The sequence below is a fragment of the Epargyreus clarus genome, unplaced genomic scaffold, assembly GCF_041222505.1.
Source record: "Epargyreus clarus isolate Ecla_fem2 unplaced genomic scaffold, WU_Ecla_fem_2.2 ptg000033l, whole genome shotgun sequence".
NCBI classification, from domain to species: Eukaryota; Metazoa; Arthropoda; class Insecta; order Lepidoptera; family Hesperiidae; genus Epargyreus; species Epargyreus clarus.
Window position 1 is genome coordinate 458,349 of NW_027332238.1, and position 22,423 is coordinate 480,771.

The 22,423-nt window shown below is 49.5% G+C and overlaps 1 protein-coding gene across 1 annotated transcript; it reads right to left on the reverse strand.

Annotated features, from left to right (window-relative positions):
• Positions 1-1,247: 1,247 nt before the first annotated feature.
• LOC140755353 (uncharacterized) lies at positions 1,248-22,376 on the reverse strand. The gene is made up of 20 exons (XM_073090548.1): positions 22,271-22,376; positions 20,893-20,920; positions 19,970-20,200; positions 18,955-18,981; positions 18,111-18,197; positions 17,081-17,359; positions 15,820-15,930; positions 14,874-14,930; positions 12,716-14,040; positions 11,536-12,214; positions 10,472-11,073; positions 9,056-9,730; positions 7,040-7,957; positions 5,665-6,784; positions 5,329-5,490; positions 4,120-4,335; positions 3,082-4,008; positions 2,827-2,988; positions 1,699-1,797; positions 1,248-1,345 (listed from the first exon to the last, which is right to left on the reverse strand). The coding sequence occupies exons 1-20, from the start codon at positions 22,304-22,306 to the stop codon at positions 1,248-1,250; spliced, it is 7,839 nt and encodes a 2,612-aa protein (XP_072946649.1). The 5' UTR covers positions 22,307-22,376.
• Positions 22,377-22,423: the final 47 nt, after the last annotated feature.

A 22,423-nucleotide genomic window follows, 5' to 3' on the forward strand; every position in this document is an offset into this window, starting at 1 on the left:
GGTATAACGAATACGCCACACATGGTACATTTTTTCTTTAAAATATACAGATATCAGTGATACCAGCCATGAATTAAGCAATTTAACTTTTACTAAAAGACCTACTTTCTCAAGAGCTAGTTTTTGTTGTTGGATCTATTTTGCATATGTAAGTCCAAATATCCATCAGTCTACCATCTTCAAGTTCCTGTTTAAATCTGTGATACCTGATTTTATAAAATTATGTGTATTAGAAATAAATTTAACATAATATTAAATTCAATGGTGAAAGAAAATATGAGCATGAGTGCAATTTGAGGTAAGACTGAGAAATTAGGTCTATGTGTGTGAGTTCTTAACAAAAGAGTTAATAAATGTGTCTGTGTACCAAGCTGCTCTAAGCCTGAATAGGCTCACTTACTATTACCTTGGTTATGTGGGGTTCGACGAAGAAAACAAAATGTATTAATTAATAAATCATTTATTTTTTCAGCCTAATACAATTTGTATTAGGGATTTTTATTATGCTCAGTAAAATACATAAAAACTTAAATTATAACAACATGCAAATCCTCGTTAGTGGTTAAAGTTTTATTGTCCGCCCAATATGCGTTTTCGGAGTGGTAGGGGTACTTCATAAATGTTATTGTAGCACATGCAGATACGGCTATTGTCTGGAATGTATGTTGGCCACACGAAGCCCGGTGCTCCTGGTGCGACTGAAGACAAAAAAAAAAAAAATACATTATTTGAAGGTGTCAGTCACCATACTAGTCTGATACGCTAAGGTTTGACCTCAGCCAGACAGTTACTTTTTGTAAGAGAGTAACAGAGCATGCAGCACACCTGATGGTAAGTGCTACTGTCGCCCATGGACATCTGTAATCAATCAGATAAGATCCGAGTTCTATCGAGGTCGACCACACCGCTACTACCCCAGAGATCTAAGCTGGAAACCGTCGAACAGTATGTCTCCCTTCCCACAACCTTCAACACACAACACAACAGCTTTTAACACTGCTATGATGCAGAAATAGGTTTGTAGTATTTTTTTATATTTATTCATAAAAACAAAGCAGACGGGCTACCTGGTGGAAAGCAGTCACCATCGCTTATGGACATTTGAAACACCAGAGGAGACGCAACTGCATCGCCGGCTTTGCAGGAGAACTCTTTGCACCCCTATTGAAGAGCCCCATGTCATAGCGCTCAGTGAATATATCAGAAGGAAGTTCATTCCACATTTTGCACGCGGCAAAAATAACCGTTCAAACTGAACCGTGGAGGACCGCCACGGGTTCAGTTGATGGAGATGGGACTTCAATGCAACAATGCAATGCTTCAGTGGAACAGAAAGTTCTAGCACCTTTAAAATTGAGAGACACTGTCAGGTCGTCAATACATCAGGACATAAGGGGTTCAGATAAAGACATAGGGTGCCTTTTAACCTGAAAATAAGTATAGTAAAAGCAAAATAACAACCTCCTGTTGGTCCTGTGGGTCCAGCGGGTCCTGTAGGTCCACCGGGTCCTGTTGGTTTGCCAGAGTCAGTGGGTCCTGTTGGTCCAGCGGGTCCTGTTGGTCCTGTTGGTCCAGCGGGTCCTGTTGGTCCTGTAGGACCACCGGGTCCTGTTGGTTTGCCAGAGTCAGTGGGTCCTGTTGGTCCAGCGGGTCCTGTTGGTCCTGTTGGTCCAGCGGGTCCTGTTGGTCCTGTAGGACCACTGGGTCCTGTTGGTTTGCCAGAGTCAGTGGGTCCTGATGGTCCAGCGGGTCCTGTTGGTCCTGTGGGTCCTGTAGGTCCTGTGGGTCCAGCAGGTCCTGTTGGTGTGCCAGAGTCAGTGGGTCCTGTTGGTCCAGCGGGTCCTGTTGGTCCTGTAGGTCCACTGGGTCCTGTTGGTTTGCCAGAGTCAGTGGGTCCTGTTGGTCCAGCGGGTCCTGTTGGTCCTGTAGGTCCTGTAGGTCCACTGGGTCCTGTTGGTGTGCCAGAGTAAGTGGGTCCTGTTGGTCCAGCTGGTCCTGTTGGTCCTGTGGGTCCTGTTGGTCCTGTAGGTCCACTGGGTCCTGTTGGTGTGCCAGAGTTAGTGGGTCCTGTTGGTCCCGTAGGTCCACTGGGTCCTGTTGGTCCTGTAGGTCCACTGGGTCCTGTTGGTCCTGTAGGTCCACTGGGTCCTGTTGGTGTGCCAGAGTTAGTGGGTCCTGTTGGTCCTGTAGGTCCACTGGGTCCTGTTGGTCCTGTAGGTCCACTGGGTCCTGTTGGTGTGCCAGAGTCAGTGGGTCCTGTTGGTCCAGCTGGTCCTGTTGGTCCTGTAGGTCCTGTTGGTCCTGTAGGTCCACTGGGTCCTGTTGGTGTGCCAGAGTTAGTGGGTCCTGTTGGTCCTGTAGGTCCACTGGGCCCTGTTGGTCCTGTAGGTCCACTGGGTCCTGTTGGTGTGCCAGAGTTAGTGGGTCCTGTTGGTCCTGTGGGTCCACTGGGTCCTGTTGGTCCAGCGGGTCCAGTTGGTCCTGTAGGTCCACTGGGTCCTGTTGGTGTGCCAGAGTTAGTGGGTCCTGTTGGTCCTGTAGGTCCACTGGGTCCTGTTGGTCCTGTAGGTCCACTGGGTCCTGTTGGTGTGCCAGAGTTAGTGGGTCCTGTTGGTCCTGTAGGTCCACTGGGTCCTGTTGGTCCAGCGGGTCCAGTTGGTCCTGTAGGTCCACTGGGTCCTGTTGGTGTGCCAGAGTTAGTGGGTCCAGCTGGTCCTGTTGGTCCTGTAGGTCCTGTTGGTCCTGTAGGTCCACTGGGTCCTGTTGGTGTGCCAGAGTTAGTGGGTCCTGTTGGTCCAGTGGGTCCAGCAGGTCCTGTTGGTTTACCGGGGCCAGCTGGTCCAGAAGGTCCTTGTTGTGTCACAGTTGTTGTAGATGAGGAATTAGAATTGGATGTAGAACTGCTACTTGAAGTTGATTGACTTGATGAAGATCCCGTTATTGTAGTAGATCCTGAGGGTCCAGCGGGTCCTGTGGGTCCTGTTGGTCCTGTAGGTCCACTGGGTCCTGTTGGTGTGCCAGAGTCAGTGGGTCCTGTTGGTCCTGTAGGTCCACTGGGCCCTGTTGGTCCTGTAGGTCCACTGGGTCCTGTTGGTGTGCCAGAGTTAGTGGGTCCTGTTGGTCCTGTTGGTCCACTGGGTCCTGTTGGTGTGCCAGAGTTAGTGGGTCCTGTTGGTCCTGTAGGTCCACTGGGTCCTGTTGGTCCTGTAGGTCCACTGGGTCCTGTTGGTCCTGTAGGTCCACTGGGTCCTGTTGGTGTGCCAGAGTTAGTGGGTCCTGTTGGTCCTGTAGGTCCACTGGGTCCTGTTGGTCCAGCGGGTCCAGTTGGTCCTGTAGGTCCACTGGGTCCTGTTGGTGTGCCAGAGTTAGTGGGTCCAGCTGGTCCTGTTGGTCCTGTAGGTCCTGTTGGTCCTGTAGGTCCACTGGGTCCTGTTGGTGTGCCAGAGTTAGTGGGTCCTGTTGGTCCAGTGGGTCCAGCAGGTCCTGTTGGTTTACCGGGGCCAGCTGGTCCAGAAGGTCCTTGTTGTGTCACAGTTGTTGTAGATGAGGAATTAGAATTGGATGTAGAACTGCTACTTGAAGTTGATTGACTTGATGAAGATCCCGTTATTGTAGTAGATCCTGAGGGTCCAGCGGGTCCTGTGGGTCCTGTTGGTCCTGTAGGTCCACTGGGTCCTGTTGGTGTGCCAGAGTCAGTGGGTCCTGTTGGTCCTGTAGGTCCACTGGGTCCTGTTGGTCCAGCGGGTCCAGTTGGTCCTGTAGGTCCACTGGGTCCTGTTGGTGTGCCAGAGTTAGTGGGTCCTGTTGGTCCTGTAGGTCCACTGGGTCCTGTTGGTGTGCCAGAGTTAGTGGGTCCTGTTGGTCCTGTAGGTCCACTGGGTCCTGTTGGTCCAGCGGGTCCAGTTGGTCCTGTAGGTCCACTGGGTCCTGTTGGTGTGCCAGAGTTAGTGGGACCAGCTGGTCCAGTAGGTCCACTGGGTCCTGTTGGTCCTGTAGGTCCACTGGGTCCTGTTGGTGGGCCAGAGTTAGTGGGTCCTGTTGGTCCAGTGGGTCCAGCTGGTCCTGTTGGTCCTGTAGGTCCTGTTGGTCCTGTAGGTCCACTGGGTCCTGTTGGTGTGCCAGAGTTAGTGGGTCCTGTTTGTCCAGTGGGTCCAGCAGGTCCTGTTGGTTTACCGGGGCCAGCTGGTCCAGAAGGTCCTTGTTGTGTCACAGTTGTTGTAGATGAGGAATTAGAATTGGATGTAGAACTGCTACTTGAAGTTGATTGACTTGATGAAGATCCCGTTATTGTAGTAGATCCTGAGGGTCCAGCGGGTCCTGTGGGTCCTGTTGGTCCTGTAGGTCCACTGGGTCCTGTTGGTGTGCCAGAGTCAGTGGGTCCTGTTGGTCCTGTAGGTCCACTGGGCCCTGTTGGTCCTGTAGGTCCACTGGGTCCTGTTGGTGTGCCAGAGTTAGTGGGTCCTGTTGGTCCTGTAGGTCCACTGGGTCCTGTTGGTCCAGCGGGTCCAGTTGGTCCTGTAGGTCCACTGGGTCCTGTTGGTGTGCCAGAGTTAGTGGGTCCTGTTGGTCCTGTAGGTCCACTGGGCCCTGTTGGTCCTGTAGGTCCACTGGGTCCTGTTGGTGTGCCAGAGTTAGTGGGTCCTGTTGGTCCTGTAGGTCCACTGGGTCCTGTTGGTCCAGCGGGTCCAGTTGGTCCTGTAGGTCCACTGGGTCCTGTTGGTGTGCCAGAGTTAGTGGGTCCTGTTGGTCCCGTAGGTCCACTGGGTCCTGTTGGTCCTGTAGGTCCACTGGGTCCTGTTGGTCCTGTAGGTCCACTGGGTCCTGTTGGTGTGCCAGAGTTAGTGGGTCCTGTTGGTCCTGTAGGTCCACTGGGTCCTGTTGGTCCTGTAGGTCCACTGGGTCCTGTTGGTGTGCCAGAGTTAGTGGGTCCTGTTGGTCCTGTAGGTCCTGTTGGTCCTGTAGGTCCACTGGGTCCTGTTGGTCCTGTAGGTCCACTGGGTCCTGTTGGTTTGCCAGAGTCAGTGGGTCCTGTTGGTCCAGCGGGTCCTGTTGGTCCTGTAGGTCCACTGGGTCCTGTTGGTGTGCCAGAGTCAGTGGGTCCAGTGGGTCCAGCGGGTCCTGTTGGTCCTGTGGGTCCTGTTGGTCCTGTAGGTCCACTGGGTCCGGTTGGTGTGCCAGAGTTAGTAGGTCCTGTAGGTCCACTGGGTCCTGTTGGTGTGCCAGAGTTAGTGGGTCCTGTTGGTCCTGTAGGTCCACTGGGTCCTGTTGGTGTGCCAGAGTTAGTGGGTCCTGTTGGTCCAGTGGGTCCAGCAGGTCCTGTTGGTTTACCGGGGCCAGCTGGTCCAGAAGGTCCTTGTTGTGTCACAGTTGTTGTAGATGAGGAATTAGAATTGGATGTAGAACTGCTACTTGAAGTTGATTGACTTGATGAAGATCCCGTTATTGTTGTAGATCCTGAGGGTCCAGCGGGTCCTGTGGGTCCTGTTGGTCCTGTAGGTCCACTGGGTCCTGTTGGTGTGCCAGAGTTAGTGGGTCCTGTTGGTCCTGTAGGTCCACTGGGTCCTGTTGGTCCTGTAGGTCCACTGGGTCCTGTTGGTGTGCCAGAGTTAGTGGGTCCTGTTGGTCCTGTAGGTCCACTGGGTCCTGTTGGTCCTGTAGGTCCACTGGGTCCTGTTGGTCCTGTAGGTCCACTGGGTCCTGTTGGTGTGCCAGAGTCAGTGGGTCCTGTTGGTCCTGTAGGTCCACTGGGCCCTGTTGGTCCTGTAGGTCCACTGGGTCCTGTTGGTGTGCCAGAGTTAGTGGGTCCTGTTGGTCCTGTAGGTCCACTGGGTCCTGTTGGTCCAGCGGGTCCAGTTGGTCCTGTAGGTCCACTGGGTCCTGTTGGTGTGCCAGAGTTAGTGGGTCCTGTTGGTCCTGTAGGTCCACTGGGCCCTGTTGGTCCTGTAGGTCCACTGGGTCCTGTTGGTGTGCCAGAGTTAGTGGGTCCTGTTGGTCCTGTAGGTCCACTGGGTCCTGTTGGTCCAGCGGGTCCAGTTGGTCCTGTAGGTCCACTGGGTCCTGTTGGTGTGCCAGAGTTAGTGGGTCCTGTTGGTCCCGTAGGTCCACTGGGTCCTGTTGGTCCTGTAGGTCCACTGGGTCCTGTTGGTCCTGTAGGTCCACTGGGTCCTGTTGGTGTGCCAGAGTTAGTGGGTCCTGTTGGTCCTGTAGGTCCACTGGGTCCTGTTGGTGTGCCAGAGTTAGTAGGTCCTGTTGGTCCAGCGGGTCCTGTTGGTCCTGATGGTCCAGCGGGTCCAGTTGGTCCTGTAGGTCCACTGGGTCCTGTTGGTGTGCCAGAGTCAGTGGGTCCAGTGGGTCCAGCGGGTCCTGTTGGTCCTGTGGGTCCTGTTGGTCCTGTAGGTCCACTGGGTCCTGTTGGTGTGCCAGAGTTAGTAGGTCCTGTTGGTCCAGCGGGTCCTGTTGGTCCTGATGGTCCAGCGGGTCCAGTTGGTCCTGTAGGTCCACTGGGTCCTGTTGGTGTGCCAGAGTTAGTGGGTCCTGTTGGTCCAGTGGGTCCAGCAGGTCCTGTTGGTTTACCGGGGCCAGCTGGTCCAGAAGGTCCTTGTTGTGTCACAGTTGTTGTAGATGAGGAATTAGAATTGGATGTAGAACTGCTACTTGAAGTTGATTGACTTGATGAAGATCCCGTTATTGTTGTAGATCCTGAGGGTCCAGCGGGTCCTGTGGGTCCTGTTGGTCCTGTAGGTCCACTGGGTCCTGTTGGTGTGCCAGAGTTAGTGGGTCCTGTTGGTCCACTGGGTCCTGTTGGTCCTGTAGGTCCACTGGGTCCTGTTGGTGTGCCAGAGTTAGTGGGTCCTGTTGGTCCTGTAGGTCCACTGGGTCCTGTTGGTCCTGTAGGTCCACTGGGTCCTGTTGGTGTGCCAGAGTCAGTGGGTCCTGTTGGTCCAGCTGGTCCTGTTGGTCCTGTAGGTCCACTGGGTCCTGTTGGTGTTCCAGAGTCAGTGGGTCCTGTAGGTCCACTGGGTCCTGTTGGTCCTGTAGGTCCACTGGGTCCTGTTGGTGTGCCAGAGTTAGTGGGTCCTGTTGGTCCTGTAGGTCCACTGGGTCCTGTTGGTCCTGTAGGTCCACTGGGTCCTGTTGGTGTGCCAGAGTTAGTGGGTCCTGTTGGTCCTGTAGGTCCTGTTGGTCCTGTAGGTCCACTGGGTCCTGTTGGTCCTGTAGGTCCACTGGGTCCTGTTGGTTTGCCAGAGTCAGTGGGTCCTGTTGGTCCAGCGGGTCCTGTTGGTCCTGTAGGTCCACTGGGTCCTGTTGGTGTGCCAGAGTCAGTGGGTCCAGTGGGTCCAGCGGGTCCTGTTGGTCCTGTGGGTCCTGTTGGTCCTGTAGGTCCACTGGGTCCGGTTGGTGTGCCAGAGTTAGTAGGTCCTGTAGGTCCACTGGGTCCTGTTGGTGTGCCAGAGTTAGTGGGTCCTGTTGGTCCTGTAGGTCCACTGGGTCCTGTTGGTGTGCCAGAGTTAGTGGGTCCAGCTGGTCCTGTTGGTCCTGTAGGTCCTGTTGGTCCTGTAGGTCCACTGGGTCCTGTTGGTGTGCCAGAGTTAGTGGGTCCTGTTGGTCCAGTGGGTCCAGCAGGTCCTGTTGGTTTACCGGGGCCAGCTGGTCCAGAAGGTCCTTGTTGTGTCACAGTTGTTGTAGATGAGGAATTAGAATTGGATGTAGAACTGCTACTTGAAGTTGATTGACTTGATGAAGATCCCGTTATTGTTGTAGATCCTGAGGGTCCAGCGGGTCCTGTGGGTCCTGTTGGTCCTGTAGGTCCACTGGGTCCTGTTGGTGTGCCAGAGTTAGTGGGTCCTGTTGGTCCTGTAGGTCCACTGGGTCCTGTTGGTCCTGTAGGTCCACTGGGTCCTGTTGGTGTGCCAGAGTTAGTGGGTCCTGTTGGTCCTGTAGGTCCACTGGGTCCTGTTGGTCCTGTAGGTCCACTGGGTCCTGTTGGTCCTGTAGGTCCACTGGGTCCTGTTGGTGTGCCAGAGTCAGTGGGTCCTGTTGGTCCTGTAGGTCCACTGGGCCCTGTTGGTCCTGTAGGTCCACTGGGTCCTGTTGGTGTGCCAGAGTTAGTGGGTCCTGTTGGTCCTGTAGGTCCACTGGGTCCTGTTGGTCCAGCGGGTCCAGTTGGTCCTGTAGGTCCACTGGGTCCTGTTGGTGTGCCAGAGTTAGTGGGTCCTGTTGGTCCTGTAGGTCCACTGGGCCCTGTTGGTCCTGTAGGTCCACTGGGTCCTGTTGGTGTGCCAGAGTTAGTGGGTCCTGTTGGTCCTGTAGGTCCACTGGGTCCTGTTGGTCCAGCGGGTCCAGTTGGTCCTGTAGGTCCACTGGGTCCTGTTGGTGTGCCAGAGTTAGTGGGTCCTGTTGGTCCCGTAGGTCCACTGGGTCCTGTTGGTCCTGTAGGTCCACTGGGTCCTGTTGGTCCTGTAGGTCCACTGGGTCCTGTTGGTGTGCCAGAGTTAGTGGGTCCTGTTGGTCCTGTAGGTCCACTGGGTCCTGTTGGTGTGCCAGAGTTAGTAGGTCCTGTTGGTCCAGCGGGTCCTGTTGGTCCTGATGGTCCAGCGGGTCCAGTTGGTCCTGTAGGTCCACTGGGTCCTGTTGGTGTGCCAGAGTCAGTGGGTCCAGTGGGTCCAGCGGGTCCTGTTGGTCCTGTGGGTCCTGTTGGTCCTGTAGGTCCACTGGGTCCTGTTGGTGTGCCAGAGTTAGTAGGTCCTGTTGGTCCAGCGGGTCCTGTTGGTCCTGATGGTCCAGCGGGTCCAGTTGGTCCTGTAGGTCCACTGGGTCCTGTTGGTGTGCCAGAGTTAGTGGGTCCTGTTGGTCCTGTAGGTCCACTGGGTCCTGTTGGTGTGCCAGAGTTAGTGGGTCCTGTTGGTCCTGTAGGTCCACTGGGTCCTGTTGGTCCTGTAGGTCCACTGGGTCCTGTTGGTGTGCCAGAGTCAGTGGGTCCTGTTGGTCCAGCTGGTCCTGTTGGTCCTGTAGGTCCACTGGGTCCTGTTGGTGTGCCAGAGTCAGTGGGTCCTGTTGGTCCTGTAGGTCCACTGGGTCCTGTTGGTCCTGTAGGTCCACTGGGTCCTGTTGGTGTGCCAGAGTTAGTGGGTCCTGTTGGTCCTGTAGGTCCACTGGGTCCTGTTGGTCCAGCGGGTCCAGTTGGTCCTGTAGGTCCACTGGGTCCTGTTGGTGTGCCAGAGTTAGTGGGTCCAGCTGGTCCTGTTGGTCCTGTAGGTCCTGTTGGTCCTGTAGGTCCACTGGGTCCTGTTGGTGTGCCAGAGTTAGTGGGTCCTGTTGGTCCAGTGGGTCCAGCAGGTCCTGTTGGTTTACCGGGGCCAGCTGGTCCAGAAGGTCCTTGTTGTGTCACAGTTGTTGTAGATGAGGAATTAGAATTGGATGTAGAACTGCTACTTGAAGTTGATTGACTTGATGAAGATCCCGTTATTGTAGTAGATCCTGAGGGTCCAGCGGGTCCTGTGGGTCCTGTTGGTCCTGTAGGTCCACTGGGTCCTGTTGGTGTGCCAGAGTCAGTGGGTCCAGTGGGTCCAGCGGGTCCTGTTGGTCCTGTGGGTCCTGTTGGTCCTGTAGGTCCACTGGGTCCTGTTGGTGTTCCAGAGTTAGTGGGTCCTGTTGGTCCTGTAGGTCCACTGGGTCCTGTTGGTCCTGTAGGTCCACTGGGTCCTGTTGGTGTGCCAGAGTCAGTGGGTCCTGTTGGTCCTGTAGGTCCACTGGGCCCTGTTGGTCCTGTAGGTCCACTGGGTCCTGTTGGTGTGCCAGAGTTAGTGGGTCCTGTTGGTCCTGTAGGTCCACTGGGTCCTGTTGGTCCAGCGGGTCCAGTTGGTCCTGTAGGTCCACTGGGTCCTGTTGGTGTGCCAGAGTTAGTGGGTCCTGTTGGTCCTGTAGGTCCACTGGGTCCTGTTGGTGTGCCAGAGTTAGTGGGTCCTGTTGGTCCTGTAGGTCCACTGGGTCCTGTTGGTCCAGCGGGTCCAGTTGGTCCTGTAGGTCCACTGGGTCCTGTTGGTGTGCCAGAGTTAGTGGGTCCTGTTGGTCCTGTAGGTCCACTGGGTCCTGTTGGTGTGCCAGAGTTAGTGGGTCCTGTTGGTCCTGTAGGTCCACTGGGTCCTGTTGGTCCAGCGGGTCCAGTTGGTCCTGTAGGTCCACTGGGTCCTGTTGGTGTGCCAGAGTTAGTGGGTCCTGTTGGTCCTATAGGTCCACTGGGTCCTGTTGGTGTGCCAGAGTTAGTGGGTCCTGTTGGTCCTGTAGGTCCACTGGGTCCTGTTGGTCCAGCGGGTCCAGTTGGTCCTGTAGGTCCACTGGGTCCTGTTGGTGTGCCAGAGTTAGTGGGACCAGCTGGTCCTGTAGGTCCACTGGGTCCTGTTGGTCCTGTAGGTCCACTGGGTCCTGTTGGTGGGCCAGAGTTAGTGGGTCCTGTTGGTCCAGTGGGTCCAGCTGGTCCTGTTGGTCCTGTAGGTCCTGTTGGTCCTGTAGGTCCACTGGGTCCTGTTGGTGTGCCAGAGTTAGTGGGTCCTGTTGGTCCAGTGGGTCCAGCAGGTCCTGTTGGTTTACCGGGGCCAGCTGGTCCAGAAGGTCCTTGTTGTGTCACAGTTGTTGTAGATGAGGAATTAGAATTGGATGTAGAACTGCTACTTGAAGTTGATTGACTTGATGAAGATCCCGTTATTGTAGTAGATCCTGTGGGTCCAGATGGTCCTGTAGGTCCACTGGGTCCTGTTGGTTGGCCAGAATCAGTGGGTCCAGTGGGTCCAGCGGGTCCTGTTGGTCCTGTGGGTCCTGTTGGTCCTGTAGGTCCACTGGGTCCTGTTGGTGTGCCAGAGTTAGTGGGTCCTGTTGGTCCTGTAGGTCCACTGGGTCCTGTTGGTCCTGTAGGTCCACTGGGTCCTGTTGGTGTGCCAGAGTCAGTGGGTCCTGTTGGTCCAGCTGGTCCTGTTGGTCCTGTGGGTCCTGTTGGTCCTGTAGGTCCACTTGGTCCTGTTGGTGTGCCAGAGTTAGTGGGTCCTGTTGGTCCTGTAGGTCCACTGGGTCCTGTTGGTCCTGTAGGTCCACTGGGTCCTGTTGGTGTGCCAGAGTCAGTGGGTCCTGTTGGTCCAGCTGGTCCTGTTGGTCCTGTAGGTCCTGTTGGTCCTGTAGGTCCACTGGGTCCTGTTGGTGTGCCAGAGTTAGTGGGTCCTGTTGGTCCTGTAGGTCCACTGGGTCCTGTTGGTCCTGTAGGTCCACTGGGTCCTGTTGGTGTGCCAGAGTTAGTGGGTCCTGTTGGTCCAGCGGGTCCAGTTGGTCCTGTAGGTCCACTGGGTCCTGTTGGTGTGCCAGAGTTAGTGGGTCCTGTTGGTCCTGTGGGTCCACTGGGTCCTGTTGGTCCTGTAGGTCCACTGGGTCCTGTTGGTGTGCCAGAGTTAGTGGGTCCTGTTGGTCCTGTAGGTCCACTGGGTCCTGTTGGTCCACTGGGTCCTGTTGGTCCTGTAGGTCCACTGGGTCCTGTTGGTCCTGTAGGTCCACTGGGTCCTGTTGGTGTGCCAGAGTTAGTGGGTCCTGTTGGTCCAGTGGGTCCACTGGGTCCTGTTGGTCCTGTAGGTCCACTGGGTCCTGTTGGTGTGCCAGAGTTAGTGGGTCCTGTTGGTCCTGTAGGTCCACTGGGTCCTGTTGGTGTGCCAGAGTTAGTGGGTCCTGTTGGTCCTGTAGGTCCACTGGGTCCTGTTGGTCCAGCGGGTCCAGTTGGTCCTGTAGGTCCACTGGGTCCTGTTGGTGTGCCAGAGTTAGTGGGTCCTGTTGGTCCTGTAGGTCCACTGGGTCCTGTTGGTGTGCCAGAGTTAGTGGGTCCTGTTGGTCCAGTGGGTCCAGCAGGTCCTGTTGGTTTACCGGGGCCAGCTGGTCCAGAAGGTCCTTGTTGTGTCACAGTTGTTGTAGATGAGGAATTAGAATTGGATGTAGAACTGCTACTTGAAGTTGATTGACTTGATGAAGATCCCGTTATTGTAGTAGATCCTGAGGGTCCAGCGGGTCCTGTGGGTCCTGTTGGTCCTGTAGGTCCACTGGGTCCTGTTGGTGTGCCAGAGTTAGTGGGTCCTGTTGGTCCTGTAGGTCCACTGGGTCCTGTTGGTCCTGTAGGTCCACTGGGTCCTGTTGGTGTGCCAGAGTCAGTGGGTCCTGTTGGTCCAGCTGGTCCTGTTGGTCCTGTAGGTCCTGTTGGTCCTGTAGGTCCACTGGGTCCTGTTGGTGTGCCAGAGTTAGTGGGTCCTGTTGGTCCTGTAGGTCCACTGGGTCCTGTTGGTCCTGTAGGTGCACTGGGTCCTGTTGGTGTGCCAGAGTTAGTGGGTCCTGTTGGTCCTGTAGGTCCACTGGGTCCTGTTGGTCCAGCGGGTCCAGTTGGTCCTGTAGGTCCACTGGGTCCTGTTGGTGTGCCAGAGTTAGTGGGTCCTGTTGGTCCTGTGGGTCCACTGGGTCCTGTTGGTCCTGTAGGTCCACTGGGTCCTGTTGGTCCTGTAGGTCCACTGGGTCCTGTTGGTGTGCCAGAGTTAGTGGGTCCTGTTGGTCCAGTGGGTCCACTGGGTCCTGTTGGTCCTGTAGGTCCACTGGGTCCTGTTGGTGTGCCAGAGTTAGTGGGTCCTGTTGGTCCTGTAGGTCCACTGGGTCCTGTTGGTCCAGCGGGTCCAGTTGGTCCTGTAGGTCCACTGGGTCCTGTTGATGTGCCAGAGTTAGTGGGTCCTGTTGGTCCTGTAGGTCCACTGGGTCCTGTTGGTGTGCCAGAGTTAGTGGGTCCTGTTGGTCCAGTGGGTCCAGCAGGTCCTGTTGGTTTACCGGGGCCAGCTGGTCCAGAAGGTCCTTGTTGTGTCACAGTTGTTGTAGATGAGGAATTAGAATTGGATGTAGAACTGCTACTTGAAGTTGATTGACTTGATGAAGATCCCGTTATTGTAGTAGATCCTGAGGGTCCAGCGGGTCCTGTGGGTCCTGTTGGTCCTGTAGGTCCACTGGGTCCTGTTGGTGTGCCAGAGTCAGTGGGTCCTGTAGGTCCTGTTGGTCCTGTAGGTCCACTGGGTCCTGTTGGTGTGCCAGAGTCAGTGGGTCCAGTGGGTCCAGCGGGTCCTGTTGGTCCTGTGGGTCCTGTTGGTCCTGTAGGTCCACTGGGTCCTGTTGGTGTGCCAGAGTTAGTGGGTCCTGTTGGTCCTGTAGGTCCACTGGGTCCTGTTGGTCCTGTAGGTCCACTGGGTCCTGTTGGTGTGCCAGAGTCAGTGGGTCCTGTTGGTCCAGCTGGTCCTGTTGGTCCTGTAGGTCCACTGGGTCCTGTTGGTGTGCCAGAGTCAGTGGGTCCTGTTGGTCCAGCTGGTCCTGTTGGTCCTGTGGGTCCTGTTGGTCCTGTAGGTCCACTGGGTCCTGTTGGTGTGCCAGAGTTAGTGGGTCCTGTTGGTCCTGTAGGTCCACTGGGTCCTGTTGGTGTGCCAGAGTTAGTGGGTCCTGTTGGTCCACTGGGTCCTGTTGGTCCTGTAGGTCCACTGGGTCCTGTTGGTCCTGTAGGTCCACTGGGTCCTGTTGGTGTGCCAGAGTTAGTGGGTCCTGTTGGTCCAGCTGGTCCTGTTGGTCCTGTGGGTCCTGTTGGTCCTGTAGGTCCACTGGGTCCTGTTGGTGTGCCAGAGTTAGTGGGTCCTGTTGGTCCTGTAGGTCCACTGGGTCCTGTTGGTGTGCCAGAGTTAGTGGGTCCTGTTGGTCCTGTAGGTCCAGTGGATCCTGATGGTTTACTGGGGCCAGCTGGTTTAGAAGATCCTTGTTGTGTCACAGTTGTTGAAGATGAGGAATCAGATTTGGATGTAGAGCTGCTGCTTGAAGTTGAAGTACTCGATGAAGATCCCTTTATTGTAGTAGATCCTGTGGATCCGGTTGTTCCTGAGGGTTGGCCCTGTGGTGGATATCCTGGGGTCCCTTGTGGTTCACTTGGTCCTATCGGTGTAGTTGCAGGGACTGGACGTATTGGATACCCATTATTGATTGGATAACCGTTGGGGTAACCTGAAAATGATATTACAGTTTTTGATTCCTGAAGCAACTGAACATGCTCTTGTTGTAAGCGTGCCCATACACATCTGCAACCAACACCAGATAAGTTTCCTATCTGATGTCGACTACACATGTGACTAAGATGCTCAAGAACAAGTTAGGACCCTCTAGATTAATGTCTCCATGCCCCTTTGTACTAGAGTTTAACACTACAGTTCATGCAGGAATAGGTGTGGCGGTGGTGCCTCTGAAGTCGATCCACAAATTCCGCCTTAAAAGTAAGTTGCATCTTCAACTAACTTTTTTTAATAATACATGTGTAGCAGTCGACGAGCAAACGAGCAAGCAGTCCACCTGATGGTAAGTAGCTACTGCCGCCCACGGACATTAATCAACCCCAGATAAGATTAGGTTCTTGCTAAAGGTCGCCCACAGATGCGCCGCTACCCCTGACTAGGCTTGCCACTCTTCAAACCAGAACACAGCAGCGCTTAGTTATAAAATTATATGCAAGTCTAAAACTTTATAATGACGTAATATTGCACATGAAATATTTTTTAGTGTATTTAAACCTTAGCATTTAGTCCCTAGATAGTATTATGCCGGTCTGACGCGCGAAGGTTCCCGGGTTCGATCCCCGGCCAGACAGATATCTAAAAGATGAATTTAGATTTCTGTTTCTGGGTCTGGGTGTTTGTGTATTTGTCTATGTGTGTGTGGCACCCACGACACAGGGAATCCTAGTGTGGGGCTGTGAGTGTAGAAAGCGTTTATCTAACGCTTGGCTTATATTTCCATCAGAATTTTCCGGAATTAAGCAAATATCTTATATAGAAGATTCTTACCTAATGGAGGGTAGTAACCTGGATTGGGAGGATACCACGGCGCGCCTAGAGGTATACCTTAAAAAGAAATACAACGTTATTTAGTTTTTTTATATATTATAACTCTAACAACATATACTAAAAACAAAAAATTGAATAATTTTAAGTCGCATTTTATAAGTTTAATTTTATAAGATACTAAATTCCAATATTATTAAAATGTTAATAAGATAAAATGTCAATATCAATAAAATGTCACATAAGTAAAGATAAAAATGAAAAATGTCAGTGGTATCTCAATAGAGAATGTCAAAGGAGCATCAGTGGACAACAGTAGATTATTATTGTATTTATAATTTAATGTTAAGACCAAAACATTTCAGACCACTCAGCAAATCATATTCATATGTCACTAGTCATCAATGTTGTTGAGAAGCTCGACTAGACTATAAAAACATTTGTCAATTAAATATATTTTTAAATTTCTTTTTATACTGATAAATTCCTCAATATTGCGAATATTTTTTGGAATTAAATATATTTCGTACGACTAAATATTGTAAGAAATAATTAAATAGATACATTCAGCGCAAAACTTCAAGTCCGCTCTGAAGTTAATGCGCGCAGGTTTCAGTCAGTGAGCCAATGCGGTCGAACACAACTACAAGCATATACTCCGTAGCAACGTAAGTGCACACTAACGCAGCTATGTACACGTGTGAGTGAGCGGGCAGTGAACTGTTGTCATGGTCCCGCACTGTCTTCATCCCGCTAATACCTAGAATTTGCTATTTAGAGAAGACTAACAGTTGTGCGCGGATTATACAAGTAAACTAAATACCACAAAGTAAAAAAATAATAAACATTTGATGGTACAGAAGCCTCCATGTGCGAGTTCGACTCGTAATTAGCTCTTTGAGTACGGCGACCTATTATAAGTTATATAAGTTATGAAAAGTAAATTTACCTTGTGGAACATATGGTCTTTGTTGGTAGTAGTTGTATGGATAGTATGGGTATGGAATGGGTGTGCTGGGCACAGGAACTGGCACTGGCACGGGTACTGGTTGTGGAGATCCTGAAAACGACACAGTAAGGTTAGAAGGTGATAGAACCCTTTGTGGTTCGACTCCGGCGGCGTCACCGCCACACCGAGTTTACTTATAACAGCAGTGTTAAGCGCTGCTGTGTTCTGGTTTGAAGTGTGGTAAGGGTAATACTTTTCCGAGGCGTTCCAGCTTAGTCCTCAGGGGTAGCGCATCTGTGGTCTACCTCAGATAGGAATACCTAATCCTATCTGGGTTCGATTGCATATTTCCATGGCGCAGTAGTAGCCATTTATCATCAGATGGATGAGCATGCAGTCCACCTGATGGTAAGTGGCTACTGCCGCCCATGGACATGTGTAATCAACCCCAGATAGGATTACATATTCCTACATGACGTCGGCCACAGATGCGCCGCTACCCCTGAGGACTAAGCTGGAACGTCTCGGAAATGTCTGTCTCCCTTACCACGCCCTTCAAAACGGAACACAGCAGCGCCTAACACTGCTGTTATTAGTTAAAAATAGGTGTGGCGGTGGTGCCGCCGGAGTCGAACCACAAAGGGTTCTACCACCTTCATCAATGTTCAATTAGCTCTACATATTCTATATTTTTTGGATATTCAGTCTTCTTTTGAGTTATGATATGATTTAATACCAGAAATAGAAATAAATTAGTAATTCCTAAACGTAGATTATGTAAGGTGGCTAGATCTTTCGTGGGCAACTGTATTCGCTACTACAATAAAATACCCGACCACATTTTGAATCTCACAGAAAAAAAGTTTAAACATGTCGTTAAACTAACGCTATGTAAAAAAGCGTACTATAAAGTAAGTGATTATTTGACTGACAAAACGGTGTGGTCTGAATTAGCTCCAGCTCCACATGTACCATTACGTTAAGTTAACATTGTCAAAAACATTTTTTTTAAAAGATGTGTGTTATGGAGTTTCTTTCGCCGCTTCTTCTCCATAACGAAACACCTTGTGAAGTGGTGGTAGTTGCTTTGACATTCAAAAAGTGATCTGTAAAGACCCTATTTTGAATAAAAAATTTTGATTTGATTTGATTTGATATGAAATATCGGATTTTTGCAATATCTTGATAAATGAGTGGAAAATGTATTATTGTGGAATTATATATTGTAAAATACTTTCTAAGCGTTTTAACTTATACATACCATCATCGCTGGAATAGCTGGTTTGGCTACTTTCGTTATTATCAGAGGAAGATGATGAGAAAGTGTTTGATGAGGTCGTTTCTCCGTTCGGTGTGACCTTTTTGTAGGAGCTAGAGCCACTGAGTGCGGCGTTGTTACTCGATCCTTGGTTGGAGGCACTGTACGAAGTTCTCTGCCCATTCGCGCCAACGGTGTTCTGTGAGACACTGTTGCCGTAGTTCGATGAAGAACCACCTCCAGCGATGTCTGATGTCGATGTCACAGTTGCTGGGCCGTTTTCTGTTGAAGAAATTCGAAATTAAAACAAAAATAACAATAAAGGTGTAAATAATGTGGGTAGTGCATTTTTTAAATATACCCTCAGTATTTGGATAATATAACGTTTTCTTTAATACACGTCAACTTCAGTCTTAACGATATACATGATCATCATCAACCCATTACTGTCCACTGCTGGGCACGGGTCTCCTCTCAGAATGAGGATTAGGCCATAGTCCACCGCGCTGGACAAGTGCGTATTGCTAGACTTCACATACCATTGAGATTTTTATTTTTATAATACTCTCAGGTATGCAGTTTTTCTGACGATGTTTTCCTTTACCGTTTTAGCAAGTGATAATTAATTTATAATACGCACATAATTTCGAAAAATCAGAGGTGCCTGCCTGGGATTTGAACCTCGGAAACCTTGATCGAGAGGCCGAGTTTCTTAACCACTACGCTACCTACATGATAAATTAACATTAATATGTCGTTTTCGTGTGACGGCCAAGCAATGTGGCCCCAACCACTTTCCTGTTATTAATCTCCATTTTACCTACCAAAGATTGAATATTGACAATGTATGAAGTATGTGAAAAAATTGACAAATTACGATTTTCGGTAAAACTACTAAATAACTATACTTAAGTGTTTATAAATAATAAAAAAGAATACCTTGGAACTGAAAAGAGGTGAAAAATAAGAAAATATAGGTATACCTTTTAAGATAACATCTGATTTAATAATCAGTGAGGTCCTAATCACTTACCGATTGGTAGAATTTCGTACGTGGCTATCGGATTACCATATTTGTCAAATGATTGTCTCTGGATAACTTCGTAATCCCATCCCCTATCTGGAAGCGTTTGTGTCTATGAATCGACATTTGCCGTTTTTGCATTAAACCAGCAATAGATGGCGCTGTTACTAATGAATGAATTACCAACATGGCGCTTTGACGTGGAATGTGTAATTGAACAAAATTAGAAATGTGATTTTATATTCGTATTTTTCAAAATTGTTATTATTTAACCACGGTTTTATTAGCTTAACTTGTTAGAGGTTTTTATCCACTTTGAACAGTCAGTTTAATTAAACATTCTGAATAATTATCAAGAACCGATGATAATACACGATGTCAGCATAGATAAGTATAGATATCTCACCGCCTTGTAATAGAAAGAAGCCATTAAATGGCTTAAACGGCTGACAATTCTGTCAGCCATTTAAAGGCTGTCATGGTGTAATTTACGCGGAACAATGCCGAATTGCGCAGTTAAGTGATGCAAAAACACGAAATCGAAGAAAAAGTGCGGAGAAATAGCCTTTCATTCGTAAATGATCTAAAAACTACATTTTTTAATATTTTGTTTTAATTTAGATGACAGTGACAATTTCAATTGTCAAAACTGGTTACATTTTCTTGTTAGGAGTGAGTAATCTTAACTAATCTATGCCTTTATTAGGATTATCAGGGTTAATCATTTTCGACGCGGTGTTCGAGCGCCTTACAGAATCATGGCAAAGTTAAATTGCAAAAATCTTATTCTGATTTTGTTCAATCTAAACATGAGATAGCATATTAAATAAGTTTATTAAACTTTAATACATACCGACTGGCACATTTAATGATTTTTTGTCTGTAAAAAAATTGGGATTAACATTAATTAAATTAAATACTAATTGTAAGACAAAACAAAATTTGAGACCATTTTTTCACCGTCATTCTATCATTTAAATCATCTAAGATTAAAAGAATACATAAGCCATGTAGGGTACCCAAACTTTATATAAAAACTAGCTGACCCGGCAAACGTTGTGTTGCCATATAAAAAAAATGTTAAGGGTGTACTACCCTTATCATTTAGGGGTATGAAAAATAAATATTAGCCGATTCTCAGATCTACTATCTGATCAGATTGGTGACAAAATTTGGTGAAAATCGGTAAAGCCGTTTCGGAGGAGTACGGTAGCTAACATTGTGACACGAGAATTTTATATATAAGGTAATAATAATAATATAAAGAGCGAGATGTGCGGTCTGAAATAATTCCAGCTCCATCATCTTGCTACTTTGTAAATAATATTTAAAAAAAAATGTTATATGGAGTTATAGTCCGCGTAAAACTGCTAGTCCGCTCTGAATATAGAAATGAATCGCATCACCATAGCAAATTGTATGACTACACCAGCTCGCAACAACTTCATAGCGGACTAGCAGTTTGACGCGGGGTTAATATTGCTATTACATCAGAAATAGGTGCGGCGGTGCCAGTCAAACCACAGTTTTGTATCTTCCGTGTTTTTTTTTTTTTTATAATATAGGAGTAGCAGACGAGCATGCAGTCCACCTGATGGTATGTGACTACTGCCGCCTGGACATCTGTAATCAACCCCAGATAGGATTAGATATACCTACCTGAGGTCGACCACAGATGCGCTGCTACCCCTGAGGACTAAGCTGGAATGCCTTGGAAAAGTATGTCTCCCTTACCACACCCTTCAAAACGGAACACAGCAGCGCTTAACACTGCTGTTATTAGGCAGAAATAGGTGTGGCGGTGGTGCCGCCGGAGTCGAACCACAAAGGGTTCTACCACTATTAAAAGTATTAAAAATAACACTTACTCGAACGTGAAAATCCATAGGCATTGTTATTAGCCCTGGATCTCGCGGCGGTGTTAGTGACACCGCTCGGCGACCGGGTGTATTGGTTCACGTTGGTTGAGGAGTCACCGCCTTGGCTGTACCCCTGGTTGCGGTCGCTGGAGACATAGTTGGGTCCAGCCTGGTCGTTTTGGTAGGCGTAATTGCCACCGTATGCTCGGTTTTGGCTGTTTATGTCGAGGCTCGAGTACGCTGCAAAGAATTTAAGTTGTAAGTAAAGTTTCAAAACATTGAAGTATCAACTAATGGCATGTGGCTACTGCCCATGGGCATTTTTAATCAACCCCAGATAAGTACTACCTCGGTCATTTTTTATTGAGGAGGCAACCTTACAAAGGGTATCTGATGACGTTGGAGCGACGCTAAATTATGTGGACTTTTTACCCACTAAAACCCATCTGGCGGCTGTCCTGTGTACGTAGGGGACTCCGAGGACTACGTTCAAATGACTCAGATAAGTATGTTTCCCTTACCACACTTCAAACCACAACACAGCAGCGATTAACACTGCTGTTATTAGGCAGACGGTGTGGCGGTGGTGCACCCGAAGACGAACCATAAAAAGTGCTACTACCTTCAGATGGTTAATAGCTCCTGATAGGCACAAGTCCCATGATTGTGCGAGGCCTATACATGAAGTTCGCTACTCACTTATACAATAAAAGAGTAGCAGACGATCATGCAGTCCACCTGATGGTAAGTGGCTACTGCCGCCCATGGACATCTGTAATCAACCCCAGATAAGATAAGCTTCCTCCTGAGGCCGCCCACACATGCGCCGCTACCCCTGAGAACTAAGCTGGAACTCCTCTTACGGTACTAAGAAGTATATTATTTACAGTAAGAGTATATGAGTGGAAAGTACTAAATAACCGATTACTTACTCTGAGCTGACGCATGTATACTCAGCAACTGAAATATAAAAAATAGGTTATATAAAAAGTGGGGAGTAGGCCAGGGTCCACCTCGCTGGCCAAGTTTTTTTTATAAAATAGGAGTAGCAGACGAGCATGCAGTCCACCTGATGGTTAGTGGCTACTGCCGCCCGTGGACATCTGTAATCAACCCCAGATAGGATTAGATATTCCTATCTGAGGTCGGCTACAGATGATCCGCTACCCCTGAGGACTACGCTGGAACGCGTCGGAAAAGTATGTCCCCCTTACCACACCCTTCAAAACGAAACACAGCAGCGCCAAACACTGCTGTTATTAGGCAGAATAGGTGTGGCGGTGGTGCCGCTGGAGTCGAACCACAAAGGGTTCTACCACCTTCGAAACCAAGTGCGAATTAGATAGTTATAGTCCGCGCAAAACTTCTAGTCCGCTCTGAATAGAGAAATGAATCGCGTCGCCATACCAAATTGTATGACTACACCTGCTCGGAACAACTTCAGAGCGGACTAGCAGTTTGGCGATAACTATATTTGTATCGAATAACTGCGGAAATCCATGCTATTAAGTTAGGATTAAAACTATTGCAACAATCCGCTACCTACAGGTACGAGAATAGGTATATATTTAAAACCATGCAGTATGTACCACCCTCTCACAAAGGATGCGTGTAAATATACATACTGCGTGGTTTTAAATAAATAATCGTACCATCATACATATTGGTAGATTGTTGCAAAGTAGTTTTAATATTAACTGAAGAGCGAATTGGTAGATTTCACACCAAGAGAACTCTTATGTGTGTGGGTTTGCTCACGATTTTCCTTCAATCTAGGAAGTGGACAATATTTTCTAATACACAACATATTTTATATAATATAGGAGTAGCAGAGCATGCCGTCCACCAGATGGTGAGTGGCTGCCGCCCATGCAAATGTAATCAACCCCACATAGGATTAGATATTCCTACCTGAGGTCGGCCACAGATGCGCCGCTACCTCTAAGGACTAAGCTGGAACGCCTCGGTTTGTTTTTTACCACACCCAAGCCAAAACAGCAGCTCAACACTGTTATTAGGCAGAAATAGGAGTGGCGGTGGAGGCGAACCACAAAGGATTCATCAGCTTAGAAAGGTCAATAACAAGTAGAGATTTTATCCTTAGCTAAAACCAAGTTCAGAAACATCAGGGAGTGGACAGGCATCACCACTGTCGAACAACTGTTTCGCCTGGCCATGGATAGAGAGAGGTTCAAGGAACTAACGGCTAACCTTCAGTAGTGAAGAGGCACATTAAGAAGAAGAAGAAGAACAAGTTGCAATAACTGCAAAATAAGTCAAAAATAAAAGATAAAGATAAAAGAAACTTACGCTGAGTGCACACAACAGTGTAGCTGACGGCACCATGGTAAGGCTGGGATCGAACCCTGCCAATCGACTGACTTACCCCAATTTCCATGCAGCTTATATACGAAAATTCATCCCAAAGACGCAAATAATGTAGGCAATAAATCATGAAAATCA

Bases quoted from the DNA above. Each gene is read 5' to 3' on its own strand.
- LOC140755353 (XM_073090548.1), bottom strand. From the start codon at position 22,306: ATGGTGCCGTCAGCTACACTGTTGTGTGCACTCAGC. The intron at 5,491-5,664 runs GTGGACCTACAG...GTGGACCTACAG, and splicing joins TACAGGACCAACAGGACCCA to GACCAACAGGACCCACAGGA. The intron at 4,009-4,119 runs GCACACCAACAG...GCCCACCAACAG, and splicing joins AACAGGACCCACTAACTCTG to GACCCAGTGGACCTACAGGA.